The 15,852-nt window shown below is 31.7% G+C and overlaps 1 protein-coding gene across 1 annotated transcript in view; it reads right to left on the reverse strand.

Moving 5' to 3' along the window:
- The window catches only part of LOC100370455 (catenin alpha-2-like), a 41,122-nt gene that overhangs the window by 24,405 nt on the left and 865 nt on the right, over window positions 1-15,852 (reverse strand). The window contains exons 3-10 of the mRNA XM_085504440.1: window positions 7,335-7,524; window positions 6,866-7,032; window positions 5,238-5,357; window positions 3,571-3,660; window positions 2,243-2,419; window positions 1,922-2,125; window positions 1,021-1,101; window positions 420-572 (exon numbers count right to left, since the gene is read on the reverse strand). Coding sequence (XP_085360566.1) covers window positions 420-572; window positions 1,021-1,101; window positions 1,922-2,125; window positions 2,243-2,419; window positions 3,571-3,660; window positions 5,238-5,357; window positions 6,866-7,032; window positions 7,335-7,524 — 1,182 coding nt within the window. The remainder of the gene's footprint in view (window positions 1-419; window positions 573-1,020; window positions 1,102-1,921; window positions 2,126-2,242; window positions 2,420-3,570; window positions 3,661-5,237; window positions 5,358-6,865; window positions 7,033-7,334; window positions 7,525-15,852) is intronic.

Genomic DNA, 15,852 nt, shown 5'->3' on the forward strand with positions numbered 1-15,852 from the left:
AGTACTTCATCTCAAATGTATGGCAGTGGCTTTGAAGCATGTATTGAACTGTTGGGTATATTTCCTATCATACACATGGTGAAATATATTCATAAAATACTGTACAAGGTTTAATTACTAGCTGTTCACACCATTAATACTGTTACAGTAGTTAATATCTCAGCAACATCAAAGCCACTAAAATTAAACACACAGGTACAGTAGAAGAAATACATCAAGCTGAAAAAACATATAATTTACTTTAATACTAACCACTGGAGAACATAAGCCTTCAGAAATGTTTGTAGAAAACTAAAATAACATTTTCACCTTAATAGCAATGATTTGTTTCTCTATCTCCACTATCTCTTTGAACATTCAATCAAAATCAAAATACACGTACAACGATTTTTGGGGAAATGTAAGAATTTAAGTCTCACCTCTACAAGTTTGTTGGCATGTTCCTGGAAGACGCCAGCATATTCTTCTACTTCTTTCTCATTACCACTCTTAGCAGCTTCAATTAGCACAAGAAGAGGAAGATTGGTTTCAAGAAAAGAGTCTGATATATGGTCTACCACAGCCTTTCGTAACTACAGAGTCAAATAGAGCATACAAAATGTATCAGAACAGAAAATTATACAGATTAATTATAAATTTATAATCACAAAATGTACAGACTCTCTCAATGACTTAACAAATCAGGTTAAATTCATTAGGGCAGACAAAAAATCCTTGTTTGAACCTGCTTGCACCTGCCATATAATATTTTAGAATTTTGCAAGATTCTCAAGATGAGAGTTGGCTATGCATTTTTCCAACTGCGTTCATAGCCACAATATTGAGGATGAGTGTATGCAAACAAACAAAATGAACATTAGTTCTTCATCTTTTTTAATTTCACGCAATAAATTTGTTTCCATTTTTGTCATGAGAATTTCTCTTACTCCGCACATCATAATTTTTCTCTGAGTATCAAAAAAACTACATTTAAACATAAAATGTTCTAATGTCTCCTCTTCCTCTTTGTTATAGACTTACCTGGCGACGTAAATCTCTGGTTTTGTTAAACATTCTCTCTATTGCCCTATCAAGTGGATCACTCCTTTCTTTACGACCAGCCTGAAACATACGATAAAATGATACTATCATGTAGAGAATACTGTAGTTATTATGTAAACAGGTGGTTATTCTGGAGCAGCTGTCAATACCTTGGGTCATACCAGGGCATTGTTTCTAAGTTTTGATGTGAAATATGAAAATTACAAATGCAATTTCTTGAACACAGTTTATCATCTATCATTAAAAATATAATTTATTTATGGAACTGTCAATAGTTTTTATGGTTATAATAGTACATTGGCAACTTTTTCACTAATTTTATGATATTATTTATCAGCAGCTTTCACACAATTCACAAGAAATCGGCAGTACATGGTGGGAAAAAATTCTGTGCATTGCCAAGAGAAGGTTGGGAGAATTAGAAACATAAAAATCTGCATATGTGACTTTAAAATGGAACGTTCTTTAGTGAATGACTAAAATTATCAGTATATGAAGAAAACATTCAGATTTCCAAAAAGTTATTACAAAAATGTATTGCTTAGCCACCAAACCAAGTCATGTTTTGGCATATACAGTCAGTGAGCGATGTCACAGTCATATAGTGCATGCACTGCAATGAAATTGCCAATAAAGTGTATGATATTGAAAAATATTATATACAATATTTACATGTGATGAATATATTTACATGACAAGACAATATTATGGTGCATGATTTGATTATCAATAGATTAGATAAGAAAACCTGTCTGTGCTTGTCTAGTTCATAGGATTATTCAGTTCACATAAGTTTATTTGTAGTGATCGAGGAGTTTTGGTTCGAGTAACTAGATAGGATTTTGGTTTTGGTTTGAGCATAATTTATCATGGTACTTACACAAGCAAGATACTCTGACAGTAAATCCTGTAAAGCTTGTCTCACATTGTTACATTCCTGTATAATCCTTTCTCTAGTATCATCACGAGTACAGGAAGAATCCGCCATCAATGCGGCAGCGCTTATTATACCTTCCAGTTTCTCTTCTAGAGATGGCCTCGTGCGTCTCTCTTTGTAATCACCAGGACTCATTAGAACTTCTCTCTGTGTAGTTTGAAATAATATAGAAATTTTTTTTTTATGTAGAATAAAAATATAAAACAAATGAAGAGTGTTTTATTAAAAGTGCAAAGTTCCTTGAGGCAACTAAATAATTCTTACATCTAATTCTTCCAATGCTGCAGCAAGTTCACCTGGACTGGAGATAGTTGGATCGGGTTTAGATTTTCCGGTAGCTTGAGCCACATCAGATATTTTGTTTACTGCATCACTTAACTGTTTGACAACATAGTCTTTGTTCTCTCTGGCTGCTGCTACCTCAGGATGATGGATATAAGCCTGAAATTATTAAGTATAGAAATTATAAGAGGTTTGTATACTTCTTGAAACGGAAATATGATTATGCAAAATAACAGTGTGGAAATAAGGTGACTGTGCCATATCGTGAAGTGTGAGTGCCGCCTTGTGGTAATTTTTTATAATAAAATAATTAAATAAAACAGTATTATGCAGAAAATGAAACAAATTGATGAAATCATGCCATGAATTCCCTTCGTACTGAAGGGATGACATTTAGAAACTCATGGTGGGGGGTGAAAAAAACAAACTATTTTATGTAATTAAAATACATTCTAATTTATTAGAGGAAAATAAAAACAACTATTTACAGCAAAATCATCCCGGAAAAAAATATATATATTAAACTAAGTGAAGGAAAAAAATATTTGCACAATTTTTCTGCTATCTCTCTAGCCAGAGTTTGTAAATGTCAGTTAAACAGCCAATTCTGTGATATCACAATGTGCAAGGAATATAATGTTACCGGAAGGTAATTCAGTATTTTGTCACCCGCATTTCTTTGCTCATTTAACAATTTTGAGAGCACAAAATATCAAATGCAAATATCAAACACAATGATTCACTCGGTACTGAAATCAATACAACATGTGAAGAAGAACTTGGTCCATTTATTAATGTATTGATGCACTTATGTTCTCATAGCCACTCATGACATGTCAATATCGCTTGCGTAGTTCATATCAGTACATGTATGTATGCAACTTAGACAGCAACACGTACCTTAAATGTCATATTTTTTTTAAAGTGCATTTGGTGTACTTTTTTTTATTGTATTGTAATCCTTTTCATTCTTTCCAAGAGTTGTTATGTGTTAATAAAATTATCTCATCTCATCTTATTTAGAATTCTATAATTTTACTGAGTAACTGTTGTGTGAGTTATTTAAAATTAAAAATTTTAACTTTAGATTATTCTCGTCCACAAAAGTACTTTCAGGTTCATAATGTTATTTAATTTAATTATACAGCTGGGAGCAAATGCAATAGAATACTAGTAATATGTTTATGTGTTATGGAGGTCTGCCTTCATAATATTTGGATTATGCTGGGGTAAATGCAATCCAGTATTGCCCGAGTGCAAACTGTTCAGTTTTCTCATGATAACTTCTTATAATAAAAATAAATTATCACCTTTGATGAAGTGAGAAGCATTGTACCATGTTTCTGAAGATCAGCTCTAGCTGCGGCCAATTGTTCACGGTGTCCGGCATCTTTCAAGTCCTACAGATAAAAACAGTTTTGTCACAAGATGTACAAGTCAAAACAAGACTTATCAAAACTATAAAGACCTTTAAAGTCACCATATATCACACCACTTTGGTTTTGAGAGAGACAACATTTTTGTGAATTTCTTTGTGGAATTTTCCATCACTGAAAATGTTGTAGAGGTTCTTCAGACAGTGCAGTCTTTTGCTAACTTCAGTCACCACAAATCTTCGAAGAGATTGAAATGCAAACGTTTCTAATATCAAACATTTATTGGTTAAATCATAGTACTGTAAACAAATGAATTTTCACAACAACTAAATTTGACAAAATCCTTGTCTCTTTATTTAACCCTGATTGTACCAGCCCTGTATAGTTTTGAATGATTTGGTAGGATTAGGGTTAAAAAGAAACACTGCTACAATATTTCGTATTTTCTGTGACTCAACAATCCTCAGTTAAAATTGGTCTTATTACAGATTATTAAGCAGATTACAGAGATTTTCTTTAAGCTTTTGAGAATTAAGTTCTTATAGCACAAACAGACATCAAAAAAAGAGTGTGGTACATATGTGAAAGTATGTTAGGAATTAGAAGCATATTTAAGTATATAGTCAAACTTTGACCAGCTGCTGAAGTAATATATGGTGATTTGCAGGTTTAGAAAATAGAAAGCAAACACATCATTTCATTTTATATACATTACATAGGTGAGTTGAAAGACTAGCGGGAATGGAAGGTTTTTTTTCCTAAATGCCACTGTGGTGTTCAAATCATGAAATTCACAACAACCTACATGTATCTTCATGCTGTGTGGCATCAGGACATGGTTTTCTTGTATTCTTTGGTGTACCTACACAAGGCAGGTGACATTCCTGTAGTTAACCCTAAGAACACCATATTCTTGTCTTAATTTTATTTCAACATGTTGTGCATATTTTTGTAATTTTATTGTCAATTTAGGACCAAAATAATATACTATGCATTTCATGAAGGCATGAATTTGTTTTATAGACATTTATAAAACATTTATCCAGAGTTATTCTCATGATTTATTCAAATTCAAAGAAAATGCTTTCACTGGCATAGAGGCCATTTGGTAATTTCTATTATCCATAATTTTTTGCAGGTTTCCTTCAATTATTGCCTGAGTTACTGTCATAAACGCAGGAGATAAATCTCATCAAATTAGTTAAAAATGCTTGAAATTACAGTGATTTTTTCACTGAAATAAATTTAAAAGAATGCACATACAAGTACAACACTTTTGTTTAGCACGGAACATTGAATTGCAAAATGTATCTACATTTGGGAAAGCAAGCGTTAAATGAATGTAATTCTATATAAGCTGTATTTATCTGCTTAGGCATGTGATTGGTCAAGTTGTTTTCAATCACCATTATAAATTTATGAAATAATTATAAAATAAATTCATTTATTCATGAAATGCACAGTAATTGCACATTAACCACAGGTCTTGATAACAGTTTTGGTCGAAATTATACAGGTTTATTTTGTGAAAGTTGGCAAAATTCGACTCTGGTATTCGTAGCGTTAACAACCCTTTCATTTCACAGGGTAATAATACTTACTGCTTGTCTGCCACCAGTCATCTTATTGAGTACGTTTGCATCTTGTCTATATGCTTTGTATCTGGAATCCAATTCATGTTCAGTACGTGCGTCCTTTATACCTCTCAAATCTTCTTTCACCTATAGATAAAATAAATGGTTTAAAGTGTATCATTGCAAAAGAATCCAGTATGGACGCCATACACGATTTGATATTTTAATAAAATAGCTTTTTTTTAATTTTCCTAATCATGTATTAATGAATTATATTTCTTTTTACAAATACAATTGGTTGATTGAAATAAGTTATGGTGTGATTATATGTTGTTATTTGCTAATGACTCTTTCAGGCATGTGTACTGTGTAGTACAGTACCATTATAGTCATGAAACATTGGTATGTGTTTACAAGCGTACAAAAATGCAGTGTGTGACCAAATGTCAATTATAACTGACAGTCAAAAAAAACATGTGTCAGATTAACCCAGTGTTCAGTTGACCTGGGCTAGTTTAGCTCAGTGTGAAAGGTCTTGGCTCACTGCTTTAAACACAGAGATGAGATATGTGTGAACACGGATTTAGAGTTAAAACAATACCCTGTAAACGAAGCCATGTTGTTATGGCTCATGACGGTCAAACTAGGTTAAATGAGAACAATGTAATACAGATACTGAAAAAATTAGTTTGTTTATTTTAATTTGGGGAACATCATCTAGATATTAATAGCACAGAAATTGATTTGTTAATAATTTCTCAGATAAGTTCAAATGTACATGTTCGAATGACAATAACAAAGATTTTGTTAAACCATAGATATTGAAAATTGAAAATAGAGGGACAGACAACTGATGTCTTTTCTTCAACATCTCTTGGGATGCTAATCGGAGCGTTCAAAGCAAAAGTTTACGTTTGAAATTTACACAATCCACCATGGAATCATAGGATGCTACTGTCTTTGTTGTTTAAAAAACTAAACTATTGTTTTTAATCCAGTAAGAAAGTAAACTGAAAATTAATCTAATAACCCCACACTTTATGTGTCATAGAGTAAAATATTGATACGTTTTTGAAAAAAATATGCAAACACTTTTTGATAATCTATTTTTTATTACTTAAAATATTGCGTATAAATGAGCTGTTATATGAATCACAGTCACTTGCAAAGCAAACTAAGAATGTTCTAAAACACTGGAAATAGGTTTATTTTGAGTTATAAGTGACTGTAGAAGGAATGTCTACTAGGCTGATTGAAGCAAAAGTTACAGCCCGGATCTCAAAACAAACTGTGTTTTTTTTTTCAACATATACCTACATGGTTTGACAACGTCTTACACAGTCGGCTGCATGGTTTCTTAAACCTACGATTCGCCTAGCAGGGATCGGTATTGTCCATTGAATGAGACATCCCAATGAAATATTGCCATTGTTTACATGCTAAACCAATCTCTGAGAAAACTCCATCGAAAAGTTCAAATATGAACTTTGACCCGGAAGTGGTATGTGCGGTGAACTTTATTTTATTTTCCAGCTTAAATTTGTGCCTGCGCATTGTTTTTCAAGTTACTTGCACTTGGAAACCAGTTTTCTCCATATTTTCAAGGTAAATTATTAACAAATTGTTGTCACAATTTCTAAATATTGAATACTCACAATTCTTAGACTTCGCAGAAGAAGTTGTACATCGACCATATCCGCCAAAATGAGAAGTCTGGTAACAGCAGACAGCAAAGCTCTGGCAGCTCTTACCATGGTAGCGCGTTTAGCAGACGAACATGGGTCGTCGGCAAAATCACTTGATGCTACTCTCATATTTTCACCTGCAGAATGAAATGATAATAATAACTTGTCTGTCTTATGTCTTTTTAGATTGTAGTTTTTTTTTTTTTTAATTTCTTTCTGTAAGACCCTTTTTATCCTTTCCTAAGGATTTTATGCGTCTAATAAAAATATATAAATATATGACGTTGTATTGCTTCCCCATTACCCGGTAAGAGTTAGTCGCCCATTTTGTTTTGTTTTTCTTCTCTGTCTGATTTTAATTATTTTTCCATGCATTGCATACGCTTGCAAATATTCGATCTGTGAATAGTTTGCATCAAATTTTATCAAAATACAATACCTGTTTTTCTGACTTCATCAACGGCTGCCAACATTTCTCTTTGTACTCCAGGATTTTCATTGGCAATTTCTTCTCCTTTCTCAATGAATTTCTGTGTAGCTTTGTCAACTGCTGCAACCAGTACATGGGCTCTTTTAGACTTGCCTTTCTTTTTTCTTGAAGCACCTTTTGTATTGACCAAAGTAGTCACCTGTATTGGATTGTAATCAGAACTTTTAATAAGAAACAAATATAATGGATCAGGAACGTGACGGATGAATACAATTAATAAAAAATATTAAATATGTTGGACATTAAAAAAAAAAACCTGAGATGAACTCTAACCAATAGACAAATACCCCTAGCATGTTATGTTATTCTTATTTGCAACAGCCATTTTATAAATTGTGGCCTTGGAAATTGATGTTTTCTCAACTCTGAAGTTCAGGCTCTATTGTAGAATATACATACAAGGTGTTGTTCCCCACAGATATCAAGATGTTATTTATAAATTATATTTTGTCCAACTTCATTGTGTGTGTATTACTTTTGTGTATTTCATATTTTACGAAAACTGTGGAATTTTTAAATGTAATGCATACAATACAGAATCAATATATTCGGTAAATAACCATAACTTGTGGGTGTAGAAAAATATCTTCCTGAAATTATATATTCCTGCTGACCAGTTGTGAACCTACACAGATAGACCCCCCCCCCTTTTAATGCATATGGTTGCTAAGCAACCAGAGAACGTGGCAAATTTAATCATTGAATTATGAAACTGATAATATTCTGGCTGCTTAATTTATGATAATAGGTAAGCTCTTGTGGTATTTTTGTTTCTGAACTAATATTCAACATATGTAAATACCACTCCAGTATGTACATACTTTTATTATTAGACAAGTTTGCCTAATAATATGTTACAGGAATGTGTGAAGTATGTGTATAACAATGTGACTATTATGTTGACTGGATTGTACATGTATAACACAAGAACAGAAATTCACAGAGGCTGCGCAGGCCACATACGCCTGGATTCCCCAACCTGTATGCCTTGATGTCTTTCAAAATATTTAGAATTTCTCTTGCAATATCATATAGTCTAGTAAGGAATTCTCAGAAGTTCTGGCTCAAGGTTTTATGTGGGTTCTCTCAGAATACTGAAGTCCAAACATATTATGTTCACATACATATGTAAAATGCATAACTGTATCTGTAAATTGTATGAGTTTATGTGTTTTGATAAACCAGTGATGACAGTAGTAATACAATGGTTTCTAGTATGGTAAAGGTCTGAAACCAGCAATTCTCAAAGACGGACCGGAACAGGAAGTCAGTAAAAGACAAAAGATTTTTTCATTAGTGTGGTGGAAAGTTGGTTAGCGTGGGGGAAATCAGAGGTGTTAATCCCAAAATTCATTGTCTATTTTTGTTTGTGATTGGTCCTGGCAACATTTGGGGGATCGTGACATAGCTCAGCTGCTCCGTCTTTGAGAATATTGTAACTTGATTTTGAATGAGATTACTGTGATTAAATTAATAATAATAACTTTATTACGCCGTATTGTGAAACTACATCTCAATTTTAGCTAATTGTAATAAAAGTATAACAAAAAGAAGTAACTAAATCACATAAAAGACACACTACTACTAGGTACAGTACTAAGAGAAGAACATTTTCATTGTGCTTGGAAGTTAGCATGTAAAGTATAAGATGAACTATGTTTACTTTTTATTTGATCAAATCCAATCTCTTGAATAATTAATCACATGTAAACATTAAACAATACAGTTACTAAATTAGCATGGCAGAATGATCTGAACAATTATACATTTCTGTAATAATTAAGGTGAATAAATTTAGAAAAAATAATTTGTGTCTAAAACATTTACTAGTAGTTACTCTTGGTGCAACAAAGGCATTACTTCATCTTTGTAAAGATTTATAAATTTTGATGGCAGCTGTTGAATCAAACCAGCCAGTCAACAAGTCACAGTCTCTCATCACCTGAGGGACTGTGAACGAGTGTAGTACGCAACTTCATTTGAAAATGTTCCAGTGATATTCAATTGGCCAATAGAAACCCCTCGTTTTTGTTTAGTTAAATTTTTACATTATTATTATTTAAATCATAAAAGTGTACCTAAACAAATCTTAATTTTTTCTGTGCAATTCAAATAATTATGGGCCTTGTCAGTAATATCAGTTGCCTCAGGCCACAAACAAAAAACAGGTTTGCATTTTGTCATCATGTGCATCAATTTGAAACCATTGCCTCACAGATTTTTTTTTTTTTACAATTTTTCATACATTTTTCAGAAATAAACAGGCAAAAATGGCGTCAGCAGGCATTGTGTTTTCATAGTAATTGGTAATCACCAAAAATCACTAGTTTTGTAGAATTTGGTCTACAATTTAGTGATTCTCAAACTATTTAACTCCTTCATATTTTTATAATTTTTAATTCATATTTATTTGATTAATCCATTTCTTACTGTATAATATTTTTTAATTGTTTGGGGCTTAGAAGTTTCCCAGATTCATTTTCCAGAATGAGTGCATCTAACTAGTTTTAATTCAATGTCATATTGAAATGTGCATGTCACTAATCATAACAAAGAGACTGAGAAACAATTCTCTTTAAGTTGAAAAAATATAGTAGTGGATAACTGAGTTTGAAAATTATTGTCAATTTAAGTTAAAGACTAATAACAAATTCAGAATTTATAAAGGAACATGTATGTTTTAATGTCTAGCTGCATAATGTAACCTCAACCTACTTCAAAGTTTGACATGAATACATACATATCTGTGATAAGCCAATAATATATATTTGCCTAAGATAAAGAGATCAATTGAAAATACCAGCAATTGGTGATATCATTTCAAGGGCTGCATATCCTGTCCAGATATTTAAAGAGAAATAACTTCCCAAATTGCATTAATAAATAAAGATGGTAATTTTGAGCCAGTGCACGTTTTTCTCTGTGCAATGATTTACCGGTATAATACTGGGATTAATTAAAAATAATGTGTTGAGGGAGGGGGTGGCAATTAACATGTATTTAATGATCCTGGGTACAGTGTTCATAACAAAATCTAGTAAACTTGTGAACAAGTAAACTGAATTTGACAGTAAAATTGTCAATTTGACTGACTTGGTTATGGAAAACAAATATGTTACATGGCAACCAATAATTATAAATTGTAAACCAGAGTACGGTAGGTATCTTAGCCAGGCATTTCATGTTTTTGCTGTGTGGTCTTTTGAGAGTTTACTGAGACCTGTTATGTATAGACCATAAGTGCATTTATTTATTTAGAAATGATTATAATCATATATTCCATTAGTTGTATATCAACAGTTTGCCATCTTGAAAGCCATTACATCACGTTTTGAAAAATATCATAAAATATTTATTTCTAATTTAAAACACCACTGGCTTATGTTACATTTTCCACTGTTGACCTGTGACCCAATTTATATGTACAAGACACTCCAAACAATAAAAACATACTAATGACAGTGTTTACTCGTGTGATTTATGTTACAGAGTTGAAGGTGTTGCTACTCACAAACAAACCATAGCTACATATTTTTGAGGTTATGTAATTTGTAATAAAATATGCTTTTTATATGAACCCTGAAGGTCAGAGAGAATGAAATTTTTCAAGAAATGGAACCACTAAATTTTCCCTGATGTCTATAAACAGTTTAACATGGCAAAAATTGAGGTATAATAATATTGGAAATTATTGTTGGTATACTGGTACACCTCTAACCCCTAGAAAGTGCCAGGATGTGTGACCTTTAGGGGTCATACTCACAGCACAGTCTTATGCATTAACCCCTTATTCTGCTTGCCAGACGCTTAAGTATAAAAAGGAGTCCCATTTGTGCACAGAATATATTGCAACTGCAGTTTATTTTGTCATCAAGACTCTCTACACAAAAGTGCTAGGTAATTCGTGAAGTTGCAAATCTACAACCAAGTCCAATCAAATTTGTGTTACCGGGTATTTGTCATGCATTGTACTTCTTATATGGTCAAAGATTATGTTTTATTGTTTCACATACTAGCTCTAGAGGAATCATCCGTGTTGTGATGTAAAATTATGTGTTTTAAACCAGAAAGGTTAATACTTTTAATATTATAATACTGAATTATTAATTTCAGGCAAGATACATGTTAAATATTATATATTCATCATTCAACTAAAAGCTTTTAAGTTTACTTTGGGAGTAATTTGTATTCAGGTGATCACTGCTTGGTGCTATCATTTTCTTATTTCTAATGGATATCTTCTTTAAAATTAGCTGTCTGAATGATTGATTGATCCCAGTGGGGATGACATATTCAATGGACAAATATATCGGCCAATATTTAAGGTATTCAACAAAATTCATTACAAAAATATTTCATAATGTCCAGTTATGAAATACAGAAGTCTGTTATGTAATTTGTTATCAAATAATAAAAAAAATAAGTAATTTTGTTTGTACGACATAATCAAAAACTAAAAAATTATTAAAATTGAATATAGCAGATTTAATTTGCGAGATAATATTATAACAAGAAATATGTTTTGCTTGGAATTAATAAAAGAAGAATTAAAAAAGTCCTAATTAAAATTTACAAATTTGCTGAAATAAAAAATAGAGGTCATTCATACCCAGCTGATTAAAAATGTATTTTTAAATTTAAAAGGCAGTGACCATGCAGCACATGTTCAAATCATGTAACACAATATTTTGTATGCACATGTTACATGTGTGGCATGAATCCATATTGAACATGACTTAATCTCTTTAAAAATCTTCAGAAATTGCAGCTGTTTTATATGCTTTCATGTCAACTATTTTCTGTTAAGGAGGTTCGGGCCAAATTAAAGAGTATATACTTTATTATTATAGGTTAATGCCGTTAGAATATTGAAAATGAAAAAAATATTGGGGTAAATTTTTGGAGAAACAAAAGAGTCTGAAATGACATGAAAAATGGCTAAAATTTTCTTGGTGACATGGGATAAAAAGTAATACTTTATTAATGATATGAATTCTGAGAATGTTAAAATATTTCAAAAATTTCCATTAGTGATTTTCCAGTATGATAAGTTCTCTCCCATAATTCATTGTGCATACATGTATGTGCAGTAGAACAAAATTAGAATTTGGCTAAAACTTGCTTAATTAATATATCACTGCATTATTGGCTGGTCTGGAATAATTAGAAAGCTTAACACAAGAGTTAATTATAGTACATTGGAAATGAAAATTGAACATCGTGTTGTTTGCTATATTAGTTAAATCATGATCAATGTCTTGATGAAAAATGTTGAAATAAGAAATGTAATCAAAGCATGTAACTGATGTAAATTTCATCAAAATTTATAATAATGTTGAGATAAATACACAAAGATCATTACTTTCTCTGGGATATGTAATGTCTTTTGAGTGTTAATCATGTTCAATCATGATTATATGAGTAGGTAAGGTTCAATACCCTGAAAAAATGTAATTTTCTCATTTGCTTTCATCAATATATAATGCTTCACAGTATAGTAGCTATGTCTATAAGACTCCATAGACTCATGAACTGTCGGCTAGATGCTTTGAGTACTTAGCTAGGATAAAGGAAATGAAAAAAAAAATCACCAGCCAGATTCTTTTTTAAATTGTTTCAATAACTGAGTGAAAAGAAATTATCAGTTTTCTGGCATTTTAACATTTAAGAATTCATGTAATGCACACAACAACAAAAAATACATCAGTATGTATTACCAGTACCTCTCTAATTAATGAGAACTGACAAGATCTGTCAAGGAAGTGAATCTAAAATTAACTTGTGAATTTATGACTGTGAATTTGAAATTTGTAGCATGCATAATTACCATATAACCCCCTCCCCCCCCCCAATAATAAATAAAACTGGGATAGTTGCAGGATGTAATATTATGTTTCTCTTGTGTCAGAGGTGAATGACTAAGGCCAACCATTCCCCTTTTAATACTCAAATTTCTCTTTTTATTAGCCAGATTTATTTTCACCTACTGAATTGTGTGTATTTATTTTCACAAATTTTCGTTAATTCATATGCATTATACTGAAAAATGTCCGACATCAGTTTGATTTGTACCCCATTTTCCAAAGCAAATAGCCCTTGGACATCAAAAAATTCAATTAACAAGTTGCAACTATATCTGACTTCCTAGGTTTATAGGGGACCAAGCAGCATTTAAGGGAAAGCAATGGCCTCTATAGCCTTCTGAATCAAACTTGCATGGGGAGGTAAGAAAATCTGCATTGAAATAATTATGAAGAAGAACTTGAAAAAATCTAAAAGGAAAATTACAGAAAAAAAATCACACATTTTTAGCGAAAAGCCAAAATAAAATGAACATCATTTTGAAAAAAAAATCTAGCTCAAAATTAGGTGAAGCCAGAAAATAATTTGCAGTTTCTTCTACCTTTTCTCCACCCAGCAAAGAGCGATAAGCATTAACACTAGGATTTGCATAATTTTTTGTAATGAGAAAGTGTTGACACATTTATGTTATCGTCTTATATTTATAATTTAATCCTCAAAATTAAATTAAATAAACAAAAGTCTGAGTTTCCTGGGTAATTCACACTAGGATCATAAGCAGCTGTATACATATGTACACATGGAATTATGAGACATTTTACTGAAAAATAAATATGTACGATATTGCTAAAATATTTGTATAGCATCTACACATGTCATTGTCTGTCACAATAAAACAGCTCAAACCCAAAATGTAGAGAATTGTTTCATAATATATAAGCCGGACTTTTAAGGAAAACTAATAAATGTAGCTATGGCAACCAGAGTTCAAAAATACTATACTGGGCATTGATGTAATATAGTGGTGTGTAATAGTGTTGTCATAGAAGCAGCATTTTTAATTACTTAAGAAACAAATAGTTCAGGATTATATGGTTTGAGGCAGAAACTAGAGTTAAGGTGAGGGGGTCAGTCTGTGTAGTGCAAGTTGTGGCATGGTTTGTGGTTTGAGACATTATTAATTTTAAAATATTAATTTTCACCAGTGTCATATTCAAAATGAGGACATCTAACTCTTACAATACCTGACAGACTAAGATTCAATTTCCTATCATGCTGAACTATATGAACTATGTCTAAAAGTTGGATATTAAATAATATTATTTATAATATCACCATAATTAAGAAAATTTAAATAAATACAAATTTCAGAAAACAGATTTTAGGTGATTTTGGATTAACCAGATAATTACAAGTGAAATGTAAAGTTTATGAGACATATTAATTTGTTTTGAAATAATACGAGCCAAGTCATAACCAAAATGCAAAAGTTTTATAAAATAAATTTATTACATATTTAAATTAATATTTCAGACACCTCAGAATGCTGTGGGTGTGAAGGAGCTGTATAAATTATGAGCTAAAAAGCTTGTGAAGACCTAGTTATTGCTGTGGGCTAGCTGCTGACATACCATCCTGGTTAAATCATTAACAAGTGGCAGACATCAAACAACAGGGAGTCTGCTGAAAACTGAAACCAAATCTAATATTACAAAATCCACAAATTTGTGGAGACCTAGTCAACTTGGTTGCAGTTGTAGAAACCTTATATATTGAAGTTCAAATATTTTGTGTACAACAGCATTTTGTAACTGGTTCTCTTCAAAGTCACATGGCGATGACAGGGCCATTCATTAACACATCTGTCAGCAATTTGAAGCCATAAACCTTAAGCATGGCCATGTGCTTGGATAATTTGACATGTGATTTATCATTCATATGGGATTAGACACGAAAGAAAAAAAACTGGTTGTGGAATTGTTGGAACATTTTGTTCTTATTTCTAATCATGAAATAAAATTCCCTGCATGGAACTGAGCGTGGGAGTTAACCCTGTATCAAATTATAGCATTTTTTCCATTCTGTAAACAACAGTCATGTTTCATTTTAGAAATCAACCAAAAAATATGTAAAATATGCCTATACATATATTAACTGTTATGAGTATAGTCACGTTTTGACAGAAATTTGTTTAGCATGTATTAACCCAGTCAACAAAGAACATTGACACTTTCCTTTGGCTTTATTTGGTGGCATTCCTCGGACAATTCAAACAGTCCCAATTTTAAAACCAACATTTGCATAACAATTGTAAAAGGTGGCCTCTTGTTTTCCTGTTTACAGCCAACATTCCTGAGAGATTAACGCTATAATTTAGAACAAATTGCAATTTTCAATTGTTAATATTAAACAGTTTAAACTTGTGGTACTTAAAACTGATTTTATTCTCCAAATGTAATTAATATTAGTGTCAAATGTCCTTGCCTTGATGACAGTGTCATGACAGCTGACTGCAGCCATATCACACCAGACACTCATTGTTGCCATTTTGAGTCAATGAGCTATGTACTCACAATTAAAGCAAAGGTTTATATATTTTAATAACATATACATGTACTTGAAAATCAGCCAATAGAATATTTTTGTTCATCTTGTATACTGAAAC

Source organism: Saccoglossus kowalevskii, chromosome 10 (assembly GCF_978046115.1).
Source record: "Saccoglossus kowalevskii chromosome 10, keSacKowa6.1, whole genome shotgun sequence".
In the NCBI taxonomy this organism is placed as follows: Eukaryota; Metazoa; Hemichordata; class Enteropneusta; family Harrimaniidae; genus Saccoglossus; species Saccoglossus kowalevskii.